Below are 24,919 nucleotides of genomic sequence, written 5' to 3'. Positions count from 1 at the left end.
TACCAGGCATAATGCAAGTCCTGAGTCTGAAATATGTCTGTCAGCGAGTCCTACTCCACCTATTTAGACTCCACCGTAGACAACGGCAGCATTTCTCCGACCACGTAGCGAGCCACAAGCTTCATGGCTTCTTTCAGACTGATAGGTTTAACGTTATCTCCGTTATTAGAACCAAACGACTGCCGTTGCTGTTTCGGAGCTGAAGGACCAGCGTTCTAAAAGTAATGGAAGTAATTGATGTCTTGTTTGAAAATGTACTTAAGTATTTGATTACTCAAACAGCAAACTAATGCGTTAGGTTACTCGTTACTGTAAAAAGTAATCAAAGTACTCTAACGCGTTACTTTGTAACGCGTTATACCCAACCTTCATACTTTGGGTTGTTACATAAAGTGTCTATGTAAGGCCTTGCTTCTGCACAGTTTGATTTTGTGTCTGTATTATAACAGAAATGTCAGAACAGTTCATTTTCAGTGTTTTTTGCCATCCAATCTCGTGGATGGCATGATGTGCATGGAGCAGTATAGAGACAGAAACAGGACCAATAATTTATGGCTACAAATAAGTGAGGAGGTTGGCCTTCCTGTGGCACAGTGCATACGGTGTGTCTGGAATCTTCTGCAAAAGTTACATTTTTCAACATAGTTAAGGCAAATTATGAACCGAAAAAAATGAAGGGAGGAGTTTCACAAACATCAGAGATTATGGAGGTTCTCATCATGGATGTGTAAAGAGACCTGGATACAGCCCCCATTCCAACCCTGTCTTACTTCAAAGTTGTCAAAAATCAGCGCTTAGTCAGTGACTTCCGGTGTGAGAAACCCATGAAAAAAGCCATCCTTTCATATTGGCATGATATGTGGCTGGTTGCTGTTATTGTTTAACGATGCCTAACGGCATCAGGGGGAAATGCTTCAGGACAACAATGAAAGTTAAGGCGTTGAAAGTCCAAGTACGGCGGATGGGAGGGGTGCTGGATGGGTCCAGCAACCACCAACTTTCACCTGGGATGATGATGTTCGTTACCCATGTGATTGTAAAGCCATACCCTGTTCTTTTTACCTAAACCCAACCACATGCTTTTGTTGTCTAAATCCAACCTTGTGTGTGTGCAGGCAAAACATGACCATGTGTGTTTGTTGTTTGTGGTGTTGCACTGACGTTGTGTGTTCATTTTGAAAGAGATTGTATGCAAACTGTCCTGTGAAAACGGAAGTGTATTTTGAAAACAGACAGTGCATGTAACAGGCAGAAGTTGACACAACGTCCCAGAACATCACCAACCAACAAACCCAGGGTACCTTGCACGTCATATCTCCACGTGAAAAGTCCATGAGCAAACATTAATATGTTACAAGGTCAGAGTGAGAATGTGTTGCTTAGTGGCAGGCACATGAAGCCAAAATGGTTCAACTGCAGCCTATAAAATTACCAGGATGATCATTGGGCCACTAGAGACTTCTGCAGGTCGAGCCTGCTGCTTCCAGCAGTGCTCCACTAGCTTGAATTGGAATAAAATTATTTAATCTTGGGGCTCTACTAGTACTCCAAATGTTATCAGACAGAATAAATTAAATCCTGATCGTGAAACAAGTCATTTTGCAAGAGTTGTGCTGCTCAGAAAAAATATCCAATGAGTTACAGACATCTCTTTTACAATGTTGGTCTATGGGAAAAAGTCTTGGCCCAGTGGCATCACCTGACGGACTCTGAAGTTGTAATTTTACTGATTGGTCAAAATGAAAATTGGCTTCGAAGCCCAGCGCTCTTCCTGGGGCCCTAAGACTCATAGGAATAAATGGATTTCCAACACATTCTCAACTCCAACCTCGTCACATATCAACATTTGTTCATGGACTTTCAACATTGAGATATGACGTGCAAGATACCCTGTGTGCATTGGTTGATGACGTTCTGGGATGCTGCTTGTTACATGCTACACATCACAGGAAATGTACAGTTTACAGACAGTCTCTTTCAAAATAAACACACTGCACCGGTACAACACTGTAAATTGCCGATTTTTTCCTTCAACAATAAATGCTTGATCCCGAGTTCAGAACAGAAGGACAGGGATTGACTTTGCAATCATACAGGAGGCAAACACCAGCTTTCTGGGTCAAAGTTGGTGGGTGCTGGACCCAACCAACACCCCTCCCACCCGCCCTACTTGGACTTTTGCCACCTTAACATACGTTGCTGTCCAGACACTTCTCCCCCTGACGGCCCTGTGCGCTGTTAAACAATACCGGTGAACAGTCGTGTGTCATGCTGACGTAAAAGGACGGCTTTTACAGCCCAAGTGCTGTTTTTTGACCACTTTGAAGTGAAACTGTTAATTTTTGCTTTCACTCGTGACATGACTGGCAGTCTACTGGTTTAAAGTCCATGTTTTGTTTGACCCATCCACCAGCCCTCCTGCCACGCACGGACTTTCTCGCTCTTTATACTGATTTTGCGTGTCCAACATGACAAAGATCCTAATTGACCATGGCATTCCTGTTGTGTTGCCAACACACATTTTGTGCCCACCACCATGTAGTGTGTTGTTAAAAGTTTGTGTCCATTTCACATATTTCTATCAGACCAGGCTGCTATAACACAAACTGAATGCAAATGAACTGATATCAATCCTTTTAATTTGTTTTACCTTTAGACAACACATCACAATGTCCTTTCAACTGATTACCTGCTTCAAACAATCCCTTTCCTCGTACATGTTTCATTTACAACACATTAGTGTCTGATGGAACAACAGCAGTGATTGAAAGCCTTTGGAAACCCTCTCTTTCCTCAGCAGTCACACAACTTCTCATCATTCACGAGGTTGCTCACGTGAAACCACCGGGAACCCGTCTTGTGTTGCAGATGGGAGAGCTGATTGATTGTTCAGATGCACTTTGGATATATTTGGCACAGTCTACGCTTGCTTCACAATAATGAGCGGAGCAGAGCGGCGGCGGAGGGTTCATCTGTAACTTTTCACTGACTCACCTGCTTCTCTCCTCTGTATCTCTGCATTTGTATGCGTGTCTGCGTGCGAAAAGGCTGTGTGTGTGTGACATGGACAGACTCGGAAGAAATGAATTCATCGGAGAGGTGAGAGTGGCTCTGAAGAAACTGAAAGAGGGCGAGAACAAGCGCTACAATATGGGCCTCGAGAGAATTGCACAGGTAGGTACATTATGTGTGTGTGTGTGTGTGTGTGTGCATGCACATACATACCAAATGGGTTTCTGTGGACATATATATCAAGATGTCTTCTATTTCCATTGTGCATGTTTGCCTTGGGGGCAATCAGTCATCAATTTGAATTGCTGCATGATAATGTGTAATAGATATGCACCTGGAGGCTCTGTGGGCTATAACCATGATGTCTCTCTTATTCATTTCAGAATAAAGAAGCTAACAATCAAACAGTGGAGCAGGGAGCGGTCGTGGCAGAGGAGGAGGTAAAACTATCATCAGCTTTATCATCACCGATCTTATTATTACCGCCTTCAACCAAAACATAGCTCACTAGAATTTCCTATTACTCTCCTTTATCTGATACATTTTCTTATCTTTTCAGCAGTTGTAATTTATTCTCTGTTTCCACCATTACTAAAGGAAAAGAAAGTTTAATTAGGCCTTTTTTAATTAGTATATGTGTCTGAGGCATGAAGTCTAATAGACTGGTGTGAAAGGAAACCACTCACAGGGCTCTATATAACTACATGTTGTAAATTACACCAAGGCTGGTGCTCCAGTGTTTTCCTCCTCTGGTGGTCGCTATCTCATTGCTCTTCATGATTTTAGAGACAGGGGCTAATAGCTTTTGGTCTCTGATTAGACTCAGTGTATGGTTCAACCCAGAGATTAGAAGGAGAAAGGAGCAATGTCGATATGCCGGGCTCAGATAAAGCCTTTAATTATAAGCTTTAATTTGAATACTCCTGTTGCCCATACATAACAAAAAACACTATATCCTAGACACTGACAATGCTACAACAAATCACTATTATTTTATTTCCATTTGATTCATGTTTTACATATGTTGCTTTGAGTTAAAAGTGCTTCAAGAAACTTCATTGACCCGACTGCTGGATTCCCCACTGTGTATTCACTCAAGAGGGAAATGTCAGGTTGAAAACAGGTGCTGTGTCTGACACTGTTGTTTTCTGTGTCCCCAGCGTGGCCGCATCCTGGTGTCACTGTGCTATAACACAGAGAAGGGCTGCCTGCTGGTTGGGATCATACGCTGTGCCCATCTGGCTGCCATGGACTCCAACGGCTACTCTGACCCCTTCGTCAAAATGTAAGTCATGTCTGATTTTTATGAACAAACCTGGGATCCTACAAATTATGCTCAAGTTCAGCCATTCTGCATTAGCAATTCACAAGTGTGTGGTGTTCTTGTAGTACCACGGAAAGACCGGGTGTGTAGGTTTATTTAAACCTGGCATATTTCTCATAGAGTAGATGTGGCTGTTGTGACTCCTTTGTGACTCACCACCTCGGTTGTAATGATTCAGGAGAAAATATATAATTTTTGCATTAATCATTTGAACAGTTGTTTCTGAGCCAATGTAAACACAAAAGTAGGGCCACCAGGAATAGCCCCATCGGCTCACTTCACAGGGATCTAAGTTGGTTTGTATGAGCTCTCACTTCCCTAAATCTCCACAATGTAGAGAGTGAGCGCAAAGTTAGCATGACCAATAGAGTCACAGTGACCACATGTATGGGAAACAACATGAGATCAGTGACTATGAGTTTATTCACTCAGGTGTGTAAATTGGATTAAATGTGTGTGGGGGTGCCTTTTTTGTGGCTCCACACCGGCAACAGCCATAGCCAGTTATGTTTTCGAGTTGTCCATCTATCTGTCTGTCTGGCCCATTTTCATGAAGGCAATATCTCAAAAACCCCTTGAGGGAATTTTCTCAATTTTGGCACAAATGTTAACTTGGACTCAACAATGAACTTATTACATTTTGGTGGTCAAAGGTCAAGGTCACGGTAACCTCAAAAAAAAAACAGTTTTGGTCATAACGTAAGAATTCATACGCTAATTATGAAAAGATTCACACATGTCAAATAGGATAAAATGATGACATTTTAGCCATTACTTAACGTCATAACTCAAGAACAGAAGGAGAGACATTTGGTCAGATATTGAATTGGTGACACTAATCTTGGGTGTCCACCTTGAAACTGTGCTGATAGATCTTCTGTGCTGGAGAGGGAAGGATGTGTGTAAGGCATACATGTTTTAGAAGTTAAAGCTTCTTTGCAGAAACATCCATAGTCACTGTCTACTATAATGGCTACATATGACTCTGGACAGACATGGATGTAAACTCTAACTGCAACTTGACTAGTTCACAGAGGTATTCAAGCACAAGGTGGGAATTTTAGTTCCTGATTTTGATATGTTTGATATAATACTGGGATGTGCATACACTTCTACTGTATGTGAACCTGATAATTACAACAGCTTCAATGCACCTTGACACTGATTCCACAAGTCTATGTAACTCCACTGGGGCGATTTAGCACCACTCCTCCAAAAGATATTCCCTCAATTGGTGTTTCATTGATGGTGGAGGAAAGCGCTGTCTAACAAGTCAGTCCATAATCTCCCATAGATGTTCAATTGGGTTGAAATGTGGAGACTGCGAAGGCCATGGTACATGATTCACATAATTTTTATACTCATCAAACCATTCAGTGACCCCTTTAGCCCTATGAATGGCAGCATTTTCATCCTGGAGGAGACCACTCCCTTCAGGAGGGAAATGTTTCATCATAGGATAAAGATGATCACTCAGAACAACTTGAATCTGCAGTGACCCTTCCCTGAAGGAGACAAATGGAGCCAAATCATGCCAACATAATGTCCCCCACAGCATAACAGGGCCACTGTTCCTATTAAAGGGATGGATGGATTTTCTTTTTAATTTGTCACCCGCCTTGTATATCCTCATCGTTGGCTTCCAAGTGTGGATACTGAAGGGACACTCAGTTGAAAAACACTGGCAGTGAACATGTTGTCAGTATTGTGGTATATGACTCAGGAAGGTTTTTATCCCAGAACAGCTTTATTTTGGAAATAATTGACAGAGTGTTCTGGACTGTATTACACACTAAAATAAAATGTGCTATGCTAGCGCAAGTCTTTGGATTGCCACCTGAAGCTTTGTAGACCTCTGCACTCTGCACCTATTCTGTTTTCCAGATCCAAAACTTAGAAAACACTAGCAGCCGCAATAAGGTCTCAAACACAGAGGAAATAGAGAAGCTGCTCGCTGTTGGAAAAGCTGTAACTGTAGAATGCCACTGCCAGTTTATTTTCACAAACAGCCAGCAAAATGTTTCTCCAAAGACGTAAGACTTTTTGTTTGTTTTCTGAGTTTTGTCCCCAGTCACATCTTTTTTTATTCAGCTGTGAGCAGCTCCTGCATTTCTACTGTTCATTGCATTGTGGGACAATAGTGTACATTAAGAGCACCCTTCGAAATCAAGCATTTAGGCCCCTTCCCAATACCCCCCTTGTCTACTACCCCTTAGCCCTTGCCCACTACCCCTTGTCCCTCGAAATGAAGCAACGAGGGGTAGGGGTTGAAATCTTTCCCTAGGAATTGGGACACCACTCACTACTTCACCGCGTCGGTTACGTCCACGTAACTATTTTAAACAGGAAGCTGCGAGCCATCTACATTTCCAACCAGCATCTACAATGGAGTCTCCGGTTGAGTTCATCCTACCGATCGCGTTTGCATTATTCATCATGCCTTGTTTGATGAACGACAGACGACAGGGGACTTCTGCTAGCTAGATAGCTAGCTAACCAGCTAACAGTACGAGGCAGCATAGTTATACTAGCTGGCATGTTATCGTAATGTGAAAAATCCGACAATTTTGCAGAACAGGACAGATGACAGACGCCAGTGTGAGCTAGCTAGCTAGCTAACAAGCAACCTGACGACGGTAACGTTAGCTATGTATGGACTTTTTTCCCCGTCTCTTGCTCGGTTGTAGCCATGGCGACGTCTACCCCTCGCTGGCAAGTCAGCATATGAAATCCCTCGCTCCAAAGGGCTAGTTTGATACCCACTACCCGTCATTATGCCCCCTACCTCTACATGCAAAAAGGAATTGGGACACCTCTACCCCTCGCGGGAACGTGCAAATGTAGGGGTAGGGCCAAGGGGTAGGGCTAAGGAGGGGTATTGGGATGGGCCCTTATTCTGCATACTGACTTTTTGAGTATAGGTATTGTGTCACTCATGCACTGTGAATACAGAACATAAATCTGTGTGGACTAAGTGCATCGTATGGACACAGCTGAGGTTAAAGGGCTGTGAGGCTGCTCAAAGAACCCAGAGTTACAGAACATAACCTGACAGGATGGAGTGGGCGAAGCCAGACACCCCGCTCTGACACCAGCGTGGCACAAACCCACAGACCAAATGTAAAGCCACTATAAGCCTCACACAATAAAACTCCATTTTAGTAAGCTGATGGAGAATATAACCATGACAGTCTCCAAGACACATGATGGAGGTGTCTGATAGGCCAGCTGCCTGTAATGCCACTGAGCCTGAAAATGTCACTGCTATCCAGCAGAGACAGCAGTCCCAATTACACAGCAGAAAAACGGTAGACATGGATCAGTTCAACGCTGAGACAGAAAATTAATTATCAACAATTTTGATAATCTGAGAATTGTTATAGTCATTTTAAAGAAGAGAAGCCTCCAATGTGAGGATTTGCTGCTTTTCTCTTTTTTTGTGTCATTATAAATAAAATATCTTTTGGTCTGTTGGTTTGATAAAACAAACAATTTGAAGATATCAACTTTAGAGATTTTATTGATGAAATGATTAACCAATTAATAAAAAAAAAATCTATAGATGAATCAATAATTAAAACAATTGCTAGTTGTGGGTCTAGCCATATTGCCAGTCATACTGTACTACTATTGTGCCAGACAGAGCACTTATCTCAGCCGATGCAAGGCTTTTTAAAAGTGCCTTTCAAACACAGAGCCGAGGAAAGGCAAAGTCCAACACTGCACACCTGAGCCACCTTAGTGACAGATAAAACCCACACAGCTCCATCTCTGATCTGCCTGGTTTACTTAAATACCAACAGTGCAGGGAGTAAGAGAGCTCCCACACAGGACAACCAATCCTGCAGCCAACGCCTCCTCCAGTAGTGGGAGGCTTCGAGGCAGGTTCCTGAAATTGCTTGTAAAGGAAGTTTTAACGGATCTAAAGTAGCTTTTAGTTTCTTTAGTTTATCCAAAGAATGTGATTGGAATACATTTATTGAAGGCTGAATAATAGAGAAACTACTGCTGACTTGCATTTGATCTTTTTGACCATGAGAATGTGTTTATGGCCTGAGGTTGGTGGTAAAAGATGCAGAGAAAGAGATGGATTAGCCTGTATGAGTCTCCTCCTGATCCTTTGTGTGCCTAATGTGCGTTTAAGTGGAATATGCTTCTGCCGGCGGCACGGAAGTGAATGTACATTGGTGTCATTCAGTGACTTTTGCCTGCCTGTTTTTTATATATATACTTTACATTCTTGTGTGCATATTTTTAACCCAATCACCAGGAAATATCTCAGCATATAGTGGATACCTGGAAACTTTACAACAGCAATACTGTGGTTAATATAAAGATAAAAAAACAAGCACTGGCCAGCTCACTCAGTGTGAAAGTCCATAGTTCAGGCAGTCCGAAAATGCATCCAAGATGATTTGACTGTAGTTAAAAGTCCCTCAGTGATTCATGGGTAAACCAGCGTGTTTTAACTAGAGGGTCTTCATCAGGGTATAAAATGCTTTGGAGAAAGGTGTGCAGTTTAAGAACTGTATGTTATGACCTAGGCCGGTCGTAACATGTAGTTAACTTGTGGTTAGGTTCAGGCACAAAAACACTTGAATATGGTAGGAAATGTTTTGGCTTTAAATACTCATTTTTGGGGGCAAAATTCCTGCTGGAATTGCAGCAGTGTCCCCGTAAAAGATGGCACTATCTCTGCTGGAAAAACAGTGACAGGTCACTACAAATCATCCATGTTTGGTGTCTTAAAAAGCTGCAGGAAATAACGATAACTTGCTAAAACACAACCGTTTTTTTGTTGTTTGTTGGTCTCAAACAGTGATCTGCAGCTTGGCAGGCATCTTGTCCAGGTGTTACAGCATTCACCATCCCCTCCACCCCCTCATGACAAAGTCAGCTTCAGTGTTGGGGTTGTTGCACAAGTATAGTAATATATTACAGATCACTCATTACTTTAAAAGAGAGTAATGCATTACTTTAACGAATTACTCCCTTCAGAAGGTAATTCATTACACTACTTGTTACATTACTTTTGCGTTGCTCTGCAACATCGCCTGAGACGTATTGTCACATAATTGCCAGCTCAGTCAGGAACACTTTTGTCAAAGAAAACTTTTATTTCCATTTGCAATATCATATTTGGTGCAGCATTATATTTGGTGGTATGGCTCTGTTCTTGGGCCCCTCTGCAGGGGAGAGAGGCAAACCTCCCTGCCCTTCCATGCGCTGAGAGCAGCAGCAAAGACAACCAGAAATGACATTGATAAGTCAGATACAGCATGAAAAGGAGGAGCTGGGGTGGAGGCGGGAGGAGGAGCTGGGGTGGAGGCGGGTTGCAAAGCAACTTGCAGAGGAAGCAGCAACAGTAGGCAGGCTGAAGCAGTTTTAAAAGGGCGCCCTGAATGAGATTTGCCAATTGGTTGCATAGAAAGGAATCATGTGATCTATCAGCTGACTCCCTTTCGTCAATCAGCTGTCCCATCAGTTTTCTTGGGCTGTTTGAGATCAGCTGATGTAGCTGGGATGTGAGCTGAGCTTGACATCGTGTCCTGCCCGAACTAACGCTATGCTCAGTTTAGCAATACAACATTAAGCCTTACATATTCTCACATATCACCACAAAACAAGGATCTGGAAAATCAAGTAGGAACTGCAGTAGACTTTAACTGCCTCAAAATGAAAACATATCAATATATAAAAGAGGTTGGCTTTCCTAACACTGCATAGTACAAATATTAAATGCATATTAATAATGTATCAATAGGCCTCAATAAAATAATGTAAGACACTGGCTCTCCTAACAGCATTAGATGATGAGAGTTAAAAGGAAAAAAACATGTATAAATGGCAAATGAACAGCATTGAACACACCAAACACACTCAAAGTCATTAACGTTGTTCACCATGGGTATATATCAGACTAGTCCAGCTTATTTGATGTGTTTATCACTCAAGTAGATCATCAAATCTGTCGTTTGTCAGACAACCTGTTCCTCCTCGGAGTCAGCTCAAGACTGGGCAGGCTGAAGAGCCTCTGGACGCACTGGACAGTGTTACTGTTGTCAGCACATTTGTTGTTTTTTCTATATCTGCTAATATGCAAATGATTGAGGAACACATGTAATGCAAGTAATTACATAACTGTTTGACTGATAATTAGTAACCATAATGTGATTACTGAATTTAGAACAGTAACGTGTTACATTACTGTGTAACAGACAAATTTCATATGATTACAGCAACATGTTGCACTCAACACTGGTCAGCTCATACACTACGTCACTTTAGAAACGTTGTTATAATATGTATGAAATGTGGAAATATAACATATTCATGGTTGGCAGAAACATACAATGCCAACATTTTCATTTGGTATTGGGCTGTTTTTTTGCTGTTTTCAGCCAACCACCTGACAAGATTTGATCTACTGATTAGCTTGTTTGAAATGTTCAGTCACATGAAACATTGTTTGAGATTTTGGAGGTGTGCACTTTGACTCTTCTGTGAGCGACTACAACCTACTACCTTACTTTTGCCTGACACCCCTCCTGGATAATAGGCCATCAAATAGGGTCCTGCAGAGTTCTGGGTCATCAGCTTTCTTTTCTGTCTGACTGGGTGTATCCCAGTCTCTGTATGTATTTCTGGGGATCACCAGGTGTTCTTTGGTCAACCTTTACTCCTCATCCCCGGTGAATTACAATTACCCATAACACCATTCTCTGCGTAAATCCAGAGAAAAATGTACATGCATCATTGCAGGACCACAGGTCCAGCTTTACACAAACTGGCTGACATAATGCACACTACATGTTTTAACTGTCCACTCATGAAGTGACAAAGCCCTCTAGCATAGGAAGTATGAGTTGTCCCTCAAGCATGGAGGAGGAAGTGATGTGATGTTATTTTAGAGTCACAAAGCCTGCAGAGGGAGGTCGGGGTGGATGAGTGGGACAATGAAACGTCAGACTTTAACACAAGACACAGCTGTTCATTTCCTATTGACAGTCAATGTGTGTTTGTTTCAACCATGACCATGACTGTTCCACGGCCTTTAACATGTAGTTATTATTGTAGTTTATGACGATGAAGGTCCCCTTACCTTAACAGAGTAGTCATTTTAACCCAAACCACTATATCTCCTAAGGGTTGGAGGTTCAATTCCCCTCCACATGTCGAAGTGTCCTTGCGAAATACACTGAATCGCAGATTGCTTCAGGTCATCATGCCAAGTGTGTGTGTGAATGGATGTATGAGAGACAAATTGTGATTATGCTGTAGTCAAGACAATTTAAAATGAGACTAAGTCATGGCCAAGACCAGAGTCTATGGAGACTGAGACAAGACCAAGATTATTAGGGACTGAGAGTCAGTCCAGACCAGACCAATGCGAGTCCCACACTTAACAAGAAAATTTGGAACATGCAAATTATAGGCACTCCTCAAATTGCTCTTAAAGATCCACATTCCTATGAAAATACCCTCAGAAAACAGTAACTCTTTATTCATCTCTTTTTATCCCATACCATACATATGAAGTGTTCTGAATCCTCTTCATCTCAGACCGAGATAAGACCAAGTAAAATTGCGGCTAAGTCCAAGATGAGAACGAGACCTTCAAAAAGTGGTCTTTAGACCGGTCTGGAGACCAAGACCCATGTCAAGTACTAAAACACTGAATTGTAAAGCACTTTGGATAAAATGCATATTATATGCATATGCAGTTTATAAACAACACATTCTCACTCTGGCCTCGTTGCTTATCAATGTTTGGTCATGGACTTTCCACGTCGACATATGACTTGCAAGGTACCCTGGGTGCGTTGGTTGTTTTGATGTTCTGGGACGCTGTGTCAACTTCTGCCTATTACATGCATTGTCTGTTTTTGAAATACACTTCCATGTTCACACGAAATATACCGTTTGTATATAGTCTCTTTCAAAATAAATGCACTACGTTGGTACAGCGCAGTGAAGTGATGTTTTTTTTCTTCAAAAACAAATGCATCCTGCCTTGTTTCCTCCTGATGCTGCCAGCCACCGTTAAACAGTAAAGGCAACTGTCCGTGTATCATGCTGACGTGAAAGGATGTCTTTTTCGCCGGTGTGTGATGCTGGAAGCCACTGACCAAGTGCCGGTATTGGATGACTTTGGAATGAGACCGGGTTGTTATAGATGTAGCAGTTACTTATCTCAACCCAAATCTCTAAACCTAAGCAAGTTGTTTTTTGTGTTTAAACCTAATCAAACCTTAACCATAACAATGTCAGATCAGAAAACAGTATCTTTCTAGTGGCATGGATGAACAATATATTTTGTAGTTTAGAGGATTTGCTGTAGATGGAAGATGGAAAGCAGAGAGACGGAAGTTTGGTCTGAATAACAGGGACAGCTTCAATTATTGAATCGAAAAACATTTGTATCCGGTGGTGTTCTTCAGTCAGTTTTATGAGTGGGAAATATTGAACAAAATTTTTTCAGCATTCACCCACAGTATTGGGATTTTGAAGGTCTTTGTGTAGAGAGATGAGGGAAAGAAAAAATGAAGAGGAAGCTCACGTCTTGCTGAGACACACACACTCACACATATTTTTCTTGTTTCTCTCCAAGGTATCGATTTGTTTCCCTACTTTAAAAGTGACGCTTTGTGCTTTATCAGTCTACTTTGATGCACAGTGTTTTTGAGTACATCAAAAAATTACGTATGCACCCAGAGTATCTGGCTCTTCCTCTTCCTCCCGTCTCTCTTTTCTCTCTTACCCACTGTGTTGCATTTCATTCCTTTTTGTTGTGTCTCCCTTGTCTTGTTCTGCATCCCTTTACCGAGGTTTCTCTCCGTAAAGACTCTTTTAGGTTACATGATTTGGTTTAGCCACTGCTCTGATCTGATTCCTTTTTCTGGCATTTAAGTTGTTTGGATTTTTCATTTGTCTGTCTGCCAACATTTCCTTTTGTTCTCTTTTGTAAAGGGGGCTCTGTATCCACCACAAAGAGCCTAGTTTACCCCAGTTCAGTGGTTGGTCTGCAGAGTATATGCTGCTCTTTTAATGCATCCTTTTGTGTTTTCTACCATAGACCCAACATAATTAAAGCTGAAGTTTTAGTGAAGTTAACTTTACACAAAAAAAGCAAAGAATAGGGGGTGAATGTATTGCTGGCATAGGTGAATTACATCTCTAGAGTACACTGAGCAATTAAGCCGACATAGGAGTAAGGAATTAATTTGCTTAGCTAGCTTTCTGGCTTACTTCGCTGTCAGAGCGGCGATGTCCTGCAGCTGTAGCACCAGCAATTCTCTTGAGGAATCTGTAACTAAAGCTGATCTTGATGCCTTAGTGTCTCTCTTGATCTGTGCTGTGCTGTGTGTGTGTGTGTGTGTGTGTGTGTGTGTGTGTATTTCTGTGCATTTGTCCAGAGGGCTTTTCCAATTGGTCTTTTCTCTCAAGCAGCCTTTAGAAGCCATTCAAGTGACACAAGGTCAGAGTTATCGCAGAACTAATTTGTCTTCTATTTAAAAGGACAAATTAGCATTTCAAGACTAAATGAGTTTACATCCTTCAGAAGGACCCTCCTCTCCCCTGCTCTTCACACATTACCTAAAATGTTTAAAGAATAAATTATTCTGTCAGGGGGAAAAAAAGACACGTGAAGGCAGAAAAAAGTGCAAAACATGTCAGATATTTCCTGCTGACCAAGCACACTGCCAGGCTTCACAGCTCTGTGTTCTCTCACTTTTTCCCTCTGAATGCTTGTGTGAAGTGAAAATGCAGCGGGCATATATTTAGCTCCTCTTTCCAATTGTCACTCATATTTCTATCACATTTTTTTTGTTGGTTTTTGCATCTCGGTGTCATAACTTTGGTTCCTGTTTTTAACAACAGCTCCCTCTCCCACATGTCTCCCTGTCACTTATATACTTTTGTTGTTTCTTTCTCTCATTCACAAGGATGCTCTCGCTCTTCAGCTCGTCTCTCCCTGACTGTCAGAATGATTTTAGGTACCACATGCTCAGTTGTCAAGTTGTCATGGAATTGTCATGTGGGTCCAATGGCATAAAGACCAAAGAGAGATGAGAGATGAAGAAATGTAATTTCATGGGTACAATTGTAGTTGTAATGGCACCAAATACAGATGTACGTTTCTACAAACCACTAATAAGTTACATTTATATGTTTTATATATCAACATTTATAAGTGACATAATATATAAAGCTGACTTTGACAACCAGAAATGAAGGGGATGGTTGATGATGTGACACATAGGCGAGACAACAACAAAACAGATTGCTTTAGTGACCTGTTGCTGTTTTATAAACTTCTTTTTAGGCACCAAACGTGGTTGTGTTGTTTCAGGAACCTTACGTGGGTGTATTTGTGCTTTTTTAGGCACCAAATGTGGATGTTTTTTAGTGACTCTTTGCTGTTTTGTAAATTGCTTTTCATGCACCAAACATGGGTGTATTAGCTATTCATCACTGTTTTAAGCATGAAACATAAGTGTTTTTCAGTGATCTGTTGCTGCTTTATTAAACTGCTTTTTAGGCCCCAAATGTGGGTGTTTTTTAATGACCCATCACTGTTTTACAAGCAGCGTTTTAGACAGGAAACGTGTGCTTTATAGCGATCTCTCACTGTTTTATAAACTGATTTTTAGGCACCAAACGTAGGTGAATTTTAACAAACATCACTGTTTTACAAGCTGCGTTTTAGGCAAGAAACATGGGTGTTTTTTAGAAAGCCATCAGGGATAGTGCCAGGAAAAGTAGATGTGCTTTACGGTAACTTTGTTGTGTTTCCAGCCAGGATCGAAAGATGATTCTTCCTAACTATAACCAAGTGGTTTTTGTGCCTAAACCTAACCACACATTAACCACAGCGTCGCTGACACCTAAAAATCCCCTCAAAGCTTCAAAGTGTCAGCTACATAATAACGTACAAATGTTACATATTCGTGGGTTTGCATAAAAGTATAATGCCAACATTTATTCTGGTGACTGGGTTGACCAGATATGTTGAATTTTCAATATTTCTGCTTGTGTTCAACTCTGTCCTGTTAGATGACCTGGTGTAATTTAATTCAATATACACAAAAACAGCATAAAGACAAATGCAAAATGAAAGAAAAAAGGACAGAAGAGGTCAAGAAGCCAAAGCTCTATACAGCTGGTCCTCCCTAGTAGGTTTAAACAAACAACAAAAAGACAAAAACTTGCAAGTCTAGCATTTTACAGTACTCACATGCCCATACGTACATTGGATGTACAGAGGACCCTTCTTGTGACTCTGATGTAAACCCCAGTTCATACTTGCTGCATCCACATGGCCACCAGGGTTCACATAATGTGCATTTCAAAATTGCCAGGAAAATATACCGGAAGTTTGTTTTGTGTACTGTATGTACCGTACCGTATTCTTTATCCTTGGTCCTATTCTGGTTAAGCAGTCACGCATCATATTCCTTTTCTGACTTTTCTTTTTCTTCAGCCAAATACAACAAACAAAGACGCTCTTCTCATTATCATGAGGTGGGCATCTTGTTTTCTAGCAAGCATGCATGGAGCAATTGTCTATAGAAGCTGTGTGTGCCCACTGTCCATGTACAAGCCTCCAGCATCTGTACTGAAGTATGGACAAACCTTATGTGGGCGACAAAATCTACAGTGAAGCTGACACAAAGCTAATTTGAGGCGTCAGCAGTCTGAGTTTGCCAAATCAAATCGGTATCTTCCAAAGTTACAGATTTTTAGCATGAAATTCAGTAGGGAAACTGAATTGAAGGATATAGTAACATAACGAGGGATTTTCATATTAAGAAGACTTTTATATTGGAGGATACCCACTGGATTTGGTTAAATGAGACTGCTGGAGCCTCATATTAGTTTCGCCTGAAGCATTTTCACACAGAACAAGGACCTTGGATTGTGTCCCCGATCCTTTACAGTGGAATCATGCCAGGAAGAATTGCTTTATGGCCAGTATGGACAGGAGATGATTAAAATGACTTACTCTGCCACTGTACATATAGACATGTGAGTATTGTATCACTAAAATACAGATTTTGAAAAACAAACTTTAAAACATACTCAAAGAAAAGATCAGAACTTTTTGATTAAGAGACTTGGATAAAATGAACAAGGTGTAATAGCTATAATACAGTGAGCTAGTGACTGTAGTATGAGGTTGTGAGGTAATGTGAAGATAGCATAGTTACAGGAGGTGACAACAAAATCATTAACACCTGCAATACATATCTAACACATTATGTACGCCCTGCAAAACATACTCTGGCAGTGGCAGATGTTTTGAGGCTGTTGTGTTGCTGCATGAGATTTGCTATGTCTGGGTGTTCCTGTTATTTCGTCCACCCTTTACATATGTCATTCTTAGCAAGAGTTCCAAACTGTTCCCTATAGAGAAAAAAACCAAAATAGTTTTATGGAACAGTGTTTAATCCTCATCATCATTATGGAGAAGAGCAGCTGTCATTCCTGTTAACCTTATCAGTCAGCGGAGGTTTGTGACACATGGCCAAAATAGTAGTGTACAGCATAGAAACATATGGTTGGTTAGTTTACTGTATTTTGCTGTGAATGACCTACTTTTTAAAGAAACAGCCAACAAAAACTGAAAGGATAATCCCCCCTATCTCTATGGGCCAGCCTTCCATGTTATGAATTCTTCTTCACATTGAATTTTCTACGGTAATTTGGCTATAGTTTGGTTGCTGCTGTGCAGAATATTTTTTATTTATGCTATCATTATTATGAATGTCGCTGTCAAATGATGTTTTGTTATTCTGGAAATTGGAATCCCCCGTCTGAACGGCCTCGGAGCCGTGTGTAAAATGTGATTTGGCACAGCAGCTCAGACTGAGACGTCCCCTGGGCTCTCACCTCACCCTCTCACATGCTGCTGGTCAAATAGAGGCTTTGTTTGGCCACTCCGCTCAGTGGATTTCTTTCTTTCTTCTCGTTTTTTATCCCTGCGAAGGCAGCCAGAGCATTGTATAAGCATCAGGTATTTTAATGCTGATTAGCTTGTGGAGAAAATGACCTTTAAAAATACCATAAAGGCCTAACAGAGCCTGTGACTAGTAAGAAGAGGCTGTTTGGTAACGTCATTAAGTCAACAACACTATAATCTGGAGTGTAATAGGTATACAGTGGGGTTATTAGTAGTACAGTATGTGCAGAACATTTGCAGTTTGGCTACTGAATTGTCTATGTGTGTCCTTCCTGAGGGCATTAACAAACAAAAGTCACTCTCTCTCACCCACAAATGTACACAGATGTCATTATCTGTATCTGTTCAACCAACAAATGATCCTTAAATGTATTCAGATAGAAGACCCAAAGTGGGCATGGTTTATATCAGGGATGTAATGGTTCACAAAATTCACAGTTTGATTCGATATGTACAGTGGTGTCATGATTCGGTATGTTTTCAGTACAGCAAAAAAGTAGAAATGCCAGAGAAATTCACTTGATTTTTAAAATCTGAAATGTATGAAAACTAATATAAATTGGGCTTTTGTTATTTTGTGTAAAGCTGGAGTTACGGTCTAGCTTGAAATGGGCTCATTAAAGTCTGGGTAAGCACTCTCTGAGCTCTTTCAGTCAAATAAATACATGAATTAACATCTCTGTTAAATGCAACAATCATATAAACACAAGCTAAACAGTTGTCACGAATGTACCTTTCAGTCCTCTGACTGAATCGCCTACCCAATATGCTGGCAGTTACAGCTCAGTGCTATGGGTGTGTGCTTTGTGATAACATTAACTGTTGAACGAGAGGCTAGAACAAGAGGCACGCAGCAGCTACTTGTTCCCTGGTTCAGGGGTTTTGTGCTACTTGGTTAGTTGCTAAGGAGAGCCTGTAGTTGTGCGGCAGCTTGTTCTTTGGCTCAGTGGGTTTTTACCCCTTCTCTCTCTCTCACCATTACCCTCATAACTCACAGCGAAACTGAAGTGGCTCCAAAAACCCGGACCTGTAGGTTATCGGAGGATCTTGTTTCTGGTCTGGTAATGGCGTTACTAACCATCTTGCATCAAGCTAGCTTAGCGTAGCTGCCTCCCAGAGTGTGTCACTGGAGTAGAATGTTCTGGTTTGGGGGTGGGAGGGAGAGACAGCATGTTGCATGTTCCATCATGTGAACTGCCTTGTTGAGTGCAGTGGCACTGAGAACATTATATTAAACACAGTTTAAGCTGTATATTTGTTTTCCAGATGTCACAGGATAGTTCAACATGTCCATCCATTTGTAATGTGTACGGAACTTTTCAATACCAATACATGTATTGTTAGTTTATAGTGGAAGTCACAGATGGAGCCTATCCCAGCTGACATTGGGCGAGAGGCGGGGCACACCCTGGACATGTTGCCAGACTATCACAGGGCTAAACAAACAAATGAGTCTATGTAGTTTTTTAGTTTTGTCTTCTTTTTTTTTTAAAGATGATTTTCAATTATATTTATTTAAGGGGACTTTTATTCCCTAATGCTGTATTTATTTCCCAGTGCTTTTTGTTTCCATCTGTTTAAATGACCATTAAATACGTGATAGAGTGTTAGAGGATGCTGAAGTCAACATTCCATATGGCTGATACATGCTGTTAGTTACATTTTAAACAAATGCAATCTGGCTGAAATACAAGGTAAATCTTTTTTTCCAATAGGTTTTAGATAAAGTAAATTGAAACATACAGTAAAAACTACAGATTCTTAGCTTCATTTTGATGTATGGTTTTTGGGGGGTTGAAAGAAATCCAGCAGCCACGCCAGGCTGTTGTCCGGCTACTCCTGCTTGTGACGTCTCCTCCTCCTTGTTGCAAGACTGACATAGTCTGGACTCGTCTCTCAGCCCATTGTCAGCTGTGTGCTAACTCAGTGGGAGTGACTACAGAATATTGTGGTTACTTATTGTGTAGTAAATAAAATGACTTGTTAGTGACATTTAATTTGCAAACAGAATGGGCATTTTTATCTTGTGTAAAAAGAAAAAAAGAAGAAAAACTTCACATTATTTGTGCTTACTCCAATAACATACTTGGATTCAGACACATCCCCACCTCCAATTATTTTAGAATGTAGCAGCTCGGTTTCTTATTGGTTTCAGTTTAGAATTGATATGAAGATTTTACTCATCATTTCTACAGCTCGTCTGGGTCTGGCCCAAGACATGTTGACTCCATATGAGCTAGTTTGCAGCTTGAGATCCTCAGGTAGCCTCTCTGGCCATTCCAAAGTTGAGGCTTAAATCTAAAGGTGACCATGTTTTTGCCATCAGGTCCTGTCAGCTCCATAACAGCCCACTGGAGGAGATAAGGCTTGTAGAATCAATGACTTTGTTTAAACCACTTCTTAAAACCCTGTTTTATAAAGCTGCTTCTATGTTATGTCTCTTCTTTATTATCATCCTTTCATTGCTTTTATTGTCCTTTAATTGATTTTATTCTTTTTATTTGTATTTATTCATAATGTTGCATCTGTCAAGCACTTTGTAAACTCTGTTTTTACAGGTGCAATATAAACCAAAGAAGAGACACAGCTGTTGAGAGTAACCTTTATGAAATGTCTTCAGACAGAGAGGCTTCATGCAAATTTTCATAATAATTCAAATTTGTCCACTGGACCGTTTTATGTGTTTATTCGCCCCAAACAGCTGAGGTCCTTACTTATCACAATGTTGAAAATAAGGTCCAGTGTGTAGGATTTAGGGGGATATATTAGCTGACATGGAATATTGTCGTGTCTGTGTTTATTTAGTATGTCTGTTTGTTTTGCATTCAGTGCCTGATAAAAAAACTCCTAAACTTCTGGGGTCTTATTTGTACACATTCTGAGAATACTCTCAAAGAGCTCCTAACTTAGCCTAAAAACTTTAAGTAAGGAATCCCGGCTTATAAGTGATTTAGGAAAGTTCTCAGAGCAACTCTGAGCAAGGTGTGGACACACAGGGGAAATGAAATGACAGCTAATGCATACTTTTTCTTTTTACTTTTAGTAGGTACTGCAGCTACACAATCGGGACATACTACTTCCTCATAATGTTACGCCCTGAACTTTGACCCTTTTACTCATATATTCATTACCATGGAGATTAAACAAAATGCCGAGGAGAGTGCAGAGGATTGTGGGTCAGAATAGCCAGAAAAGCACGCTGGTTTGCAAACTGCAAAATCAGACTGGGTGTAGTAGAACATCCTGGTATTTTTGGCATACTGCATTTGACATACTATGTATTGGTACATACTAAATCTTTTTCTGACATACTAAATAGTGTGGTAATTATGGGGATTAGAAGGCAGAGGAACTGCTGACTGTGACAGTGGTGTCATTGTCAGTGTGATCACTCTGCTGATGGAAGGGTAACACAGACACAAGTCATGACTGCTGCACTGTTGCATTTTTCCAGTTTTCCAAATATCTTAGTTTTGTGATGATTTTATTTCTAGCGTTATAGTGTTGGGTGGGAAATGTGTGCATATCCCTAATGAGACTGACCACACATATTATCCCTGCACACTCTAATCTGTAGCATTTTATTTACTCACTGTCATCCAGCATCTGGAGAATATTTCTCTGACCGATTTGTCTTTCTGCCATTTTCTCCTCTCCTCTTAAGCCTCTTAAAAGTCCTCCTCTATATTCCTAACAGTTTTCACCTTAGGAGCTCTTTTAAGGTTTAAGATGCTCTGTGAATAACTTTTGTCTTTACAAGGATCTAGTCTTAACTTTAAGGAAAAATTCTAAGAAAACGTCACATTCTAGGAATTTTCTTATAAATTCATAAATAGGAGCAACTCTTTGTACTAGGAACCTTTGTGAGAACGCCCCATGGATTTTACCAAAGAAAAAGGGGAGCACACAGTGGCATGTGGTGGGTGAGCCAGCTGTCTCTAAAACACCAAAGAGCATCAGAGAAACTTTGATTTGTTAAGCAACGTGCTTATCCGGGGTTTTTACCAGTTTAAATCACCTGGTCTGTTTGTTCTGGAGAGGAAGAGACCTCTGCGGATAATTCAGCTCCCGGTAAAAACCTCCTGAACAATGAACACTGAAGGAACTCTAGCTGGATGAAGTTTCACTTGGTTGTAATATGTAATCATCACCACTAGGTGCCACTAAATCCCTCTGAATCTTACACACTGAACCTTTAAGCTTATTGTACTGTAGCTGCACCAGCTGACTCAACTAGACACCTCCCACCTATATACTGATTTGTCATCTCCTGTTTCTAACCCACCCACCACAGGATCATCATATTTGAATATTCTAACTAACTCTGAGTAATACAGTGATTTCTTCTTGCAATTTCCCTTCACAGGTTTTTTTAGTTAGTTATGTAGATACAAGTGGTGAGCAGTTCAGCCAGGGAATGACTTCTCCATCTCAGACTGATTCAGAAAAAGTAAACTGAATTTTGTGTAACAGTGACATATATTATTGTTCCTTATAAATGCACTCTAACCATCATGTGATCCCTTAGATTTATCTTGCAAACTCTCGGCTGATAAAGCTGCCTACAGCAGGTGCAGGTTGTTGCTGTGTTCATGTGGACAAACTTTGATATTGAGGCCCCTTTGGTCAATCGTGGTTAAGACAGGACAACGAAAACATTAATAAGTTATGACTTCCAGTAAACTGTGTGTTTGCATCTTGTTGTCAACAACAAGTAGGAGGCCTGAAGTCACAATTGTCACTGATGAGGACAACTTCAGCCCAATCATTTCATATCATAAAAAAATGACATTTTCATCATTGACAGCGCATAATGTCTCAAGTCTTTGTGTCACCACCTTGCTTTTTATCAATTCCTCCTCCTCCTCCTCCTGTTCCTTCCCCACCTCCATCCCTCCATCCTTCACTCTCGCTCTGATTCCGGCTCTGCAGTGACAACCCCGAGCCCATCTCATGCATCAGCTGTCAGGCTAGGATTCGTCACTAGCGGAGGGGGGCTGAAAGAGTGAGATATCTCACCGCCTGAACATCTTGACTTGGAATTTATGCTGATGATGACTCCCATTGCCCTCCAGCGATCCTTCTGTTGCCTCTTCACTGGAGCGTACAGTCCTCCGACATCGGCGTGATTACGATCTTGCTGTGGTCTACTGTCTCTCTCTGTTCCTCTTTCACTCTCTCACTGTCCCTGCCTTTGTTCAAAAGACTTCTGGGTCACAGTTATCTCAGAGAGAGATTTTGCAAACTTTTAGTCTGCCTTTGTTTCTGCCATTCAGCAAAGTTCACTGTCACAACAGGGCAAAAGATTAAAGCAACGGATTAATTGCTTTGATCTCAGCAATAATGATTGTTCTGGCCTCGTTTCAAAGGAAAAATGCAATTGAGGATCTCTGTTGTACAAACCTTTATTTACAGTTACCCCTTCATCCTACACTGCTCAGAGACGAAGGAAGTACATCAACTGATCTGACTTTCAGATTTTTCAAGTTTTAATAAGGGCTGTGAAAGAGTTAATTGTATTTATTGCAATAATTAATCACATTTTAATCACATGAATTTCAAAATTTTTGAAGTCCATATAACAAGGTAAGGCAAGTCCTACTAGTTTGCAGCAACACATAGTCAAAACCACTGTCACGGACTGATGTTGCAATTGACGTCTGGAAACTGTGTGCAGTGCACAGCGTGTGTTTGTATGGCAGGAGTCTTGCTGCTGCTGTCATATTCTGTGCACCGTCTGTGCCAGTTATTATCACCTTCCTTGCAATGCCCCATTAATTTGCAACTTTGGGGAGGTGCTGGGCATGTTCCTGCATAGCGTCGTTCTTCTGTATATCCAACAGTTAAAGCAAAGGATTGCAATGCCTAATCAGTGTCAGTATGGACCGCAATTACACAGAGATTACATTTTGATTACTCACTGACGTTCAGTGATCCCATTTAATATGACAGCATTAGCACTTTTTCAGGAGTTCCTGTTCAGTTGCTCTCTCTGATTCATACAGGTCCTGTATGCATGAAACTATCGTTCCCTGCAATGGTAAGGCATATGACTGGTCACAACCTGCCAACCTGAGGACGTCCCCTAGACCCCAGTCTTTCACAATGTTGACTGGTCTGCAGTCAGTTGTCACCCATTCAGCAAATGCTGTAGTTAACTTATTCAGTTAGTTTTCATCCAGAGGTCTGTGGCGATTCATTCACTCCAAAAAAATGCTTTGCCATCTTTGGTGATGTGGTTACCTGATGACATCAGTCTGATTAGCTACACCTATATGCTCATCTCATAGGTGGTAGCTCAAACTGGAAGCACTATGGTGATATTTTAATTCTGTTTGACACAAATTGCATACTACTTTTGACTTGTAAACTTAAAGTGAAAGGAGCAATTCAAAAGAGCAGTGGTGTCCTTTTTATCCATCACTGCAGCAGCAGCAGCTTGACTAAAATTAAGGGTGCATCAAAGGGATAAAATAGCAGCATGTAATTAACATGATTTTTTTTTTTAAAAAAGTGTCATGTTTGGACCTTAATCACATAAGTTCACATAAGGAAAAGGTTCAGGTTCAATGAGTTAATCACATAAGAATTAACTCATTGAACCTGACAGCCCTGGTGTTAATGTATCATGAAAATGACCCCGCCAGTCAATTCCCCATGCTAAAGTTACACAGAAAACTGTGTTTATTTGTCTCTGTATGGTGTTTCATTATGATGCCCATTTTGAATTTTGGTTGGAAATCCAAGATGGAAACATCAAAATTCTTTTACCAGGCACCTAAAAGATTACAACAAAACTAAATTAGAAAAATGGATCAGAGGGATGCATGGCACTAATAAATGTGCAGCCAGCAGTCAGGTAGCTTAGCTTAACATGAGTGGAAAAAGAAGGGAACAGCTAGCCAAATCTGTCCAAATCACCAACCAACACTTCTAAATCTCACCGTAACTTGTTCTTTAATCTGTACAAAACCCGGAGTGTAAGCCTATCTGTTTACCCATGTTTTCAGGTTTTTAAGCTAAGTTAACCGGCTGCTAACGCTAGTTTTATTTTTACTGTATCTGCGTATTTCACAAAATACCAAGCTATTCCCTTTAAGGGATATTTTGCCAATTTTCAACCAGCTTTGCATCATAACAGTGTGGTTAGTATGTGTACATGAACTGTGGTAAACTTCCTTTCATCTTACCAGTGCTCAGATCTCCCTGCTCATCGCCCAACTCAAATCCACCCAATGGCACAAAATGCCTATGGAAGCGAATTGAGAGAGCTGCGCCCCTTCTCTCCCTCTCTCTCTCTTTCTCTCAAACTCAGATCAAATGATAAAACTAAGCCGTGTTGATCAGAGGAAAAACCCTGATTTAGTTGCTGTATTGTAGGGATGGGGGAAAAATAGATACAGCATAGTATCGCAATATTTTGCTTAGCAATATTGTATTGATACACAAATGGCAAGTATCATTTTTTTTATAATATAAATTATTAATACTAGTCCATACCCATTGGTAGCTTTGTCACCTTCTACCTATACCAATCCTCAATGCCTATGTGCAGTTTCACATAGATTGACCACATCAGTGAGTAGAAAAACGTGGGACAGACAGAATGACTGACTGAC

The 24,919-nt window shown here is 40.8% G+C and overlaps 1 protein-coding gene across 1 annotated transcript in view; it reads left to right on the top strand.

The window, feature by feature from the left end:
- doc2d (double C2-like domains, delta) overlaps positions 1-24,919 on the top strand; it is a 58,367-nt gene that overhangs the window by 19,301 nt on the left and 14,147 nt on the right. The window contains exons 5-7 of the mRNA XM_050043399.1: positions 3,048-3,174; positions 3,396-3,452; positions 4,173-4,297. Of these exons, the coding sequence (XP_049899356.1) occupies positions 3,048-3,174; positions 3,396-3,452; positions 4,173-4,297 (309 nt within the window). The remainder of the gene's footprint in view (positions 1-3,047; positions 3,175-3,395; positions 3,453-4,172; positions 4,298-24,919) is intronic.

The sequence above is a fragment of the Epinephelus moara genome, chromosome 5 (genome assembly GCF_006386435.1).
Source record: "Epinephelus moara isolate mb chromosome 5, YSFRI_EMoa_1.0, whole genome shotgun sequence".
Lineage (NCBI taxonomy): Eukaryota > Metazoa > Chordata > Actinopteri > Perciformes > Serranidae > Epinephelus > Epinephelus moara.
The sequence above is the reverse complement of the archived record's forward strand: the minus strand, read 5'-3'. Positions and strand labels throughout refer to the sequence as shown.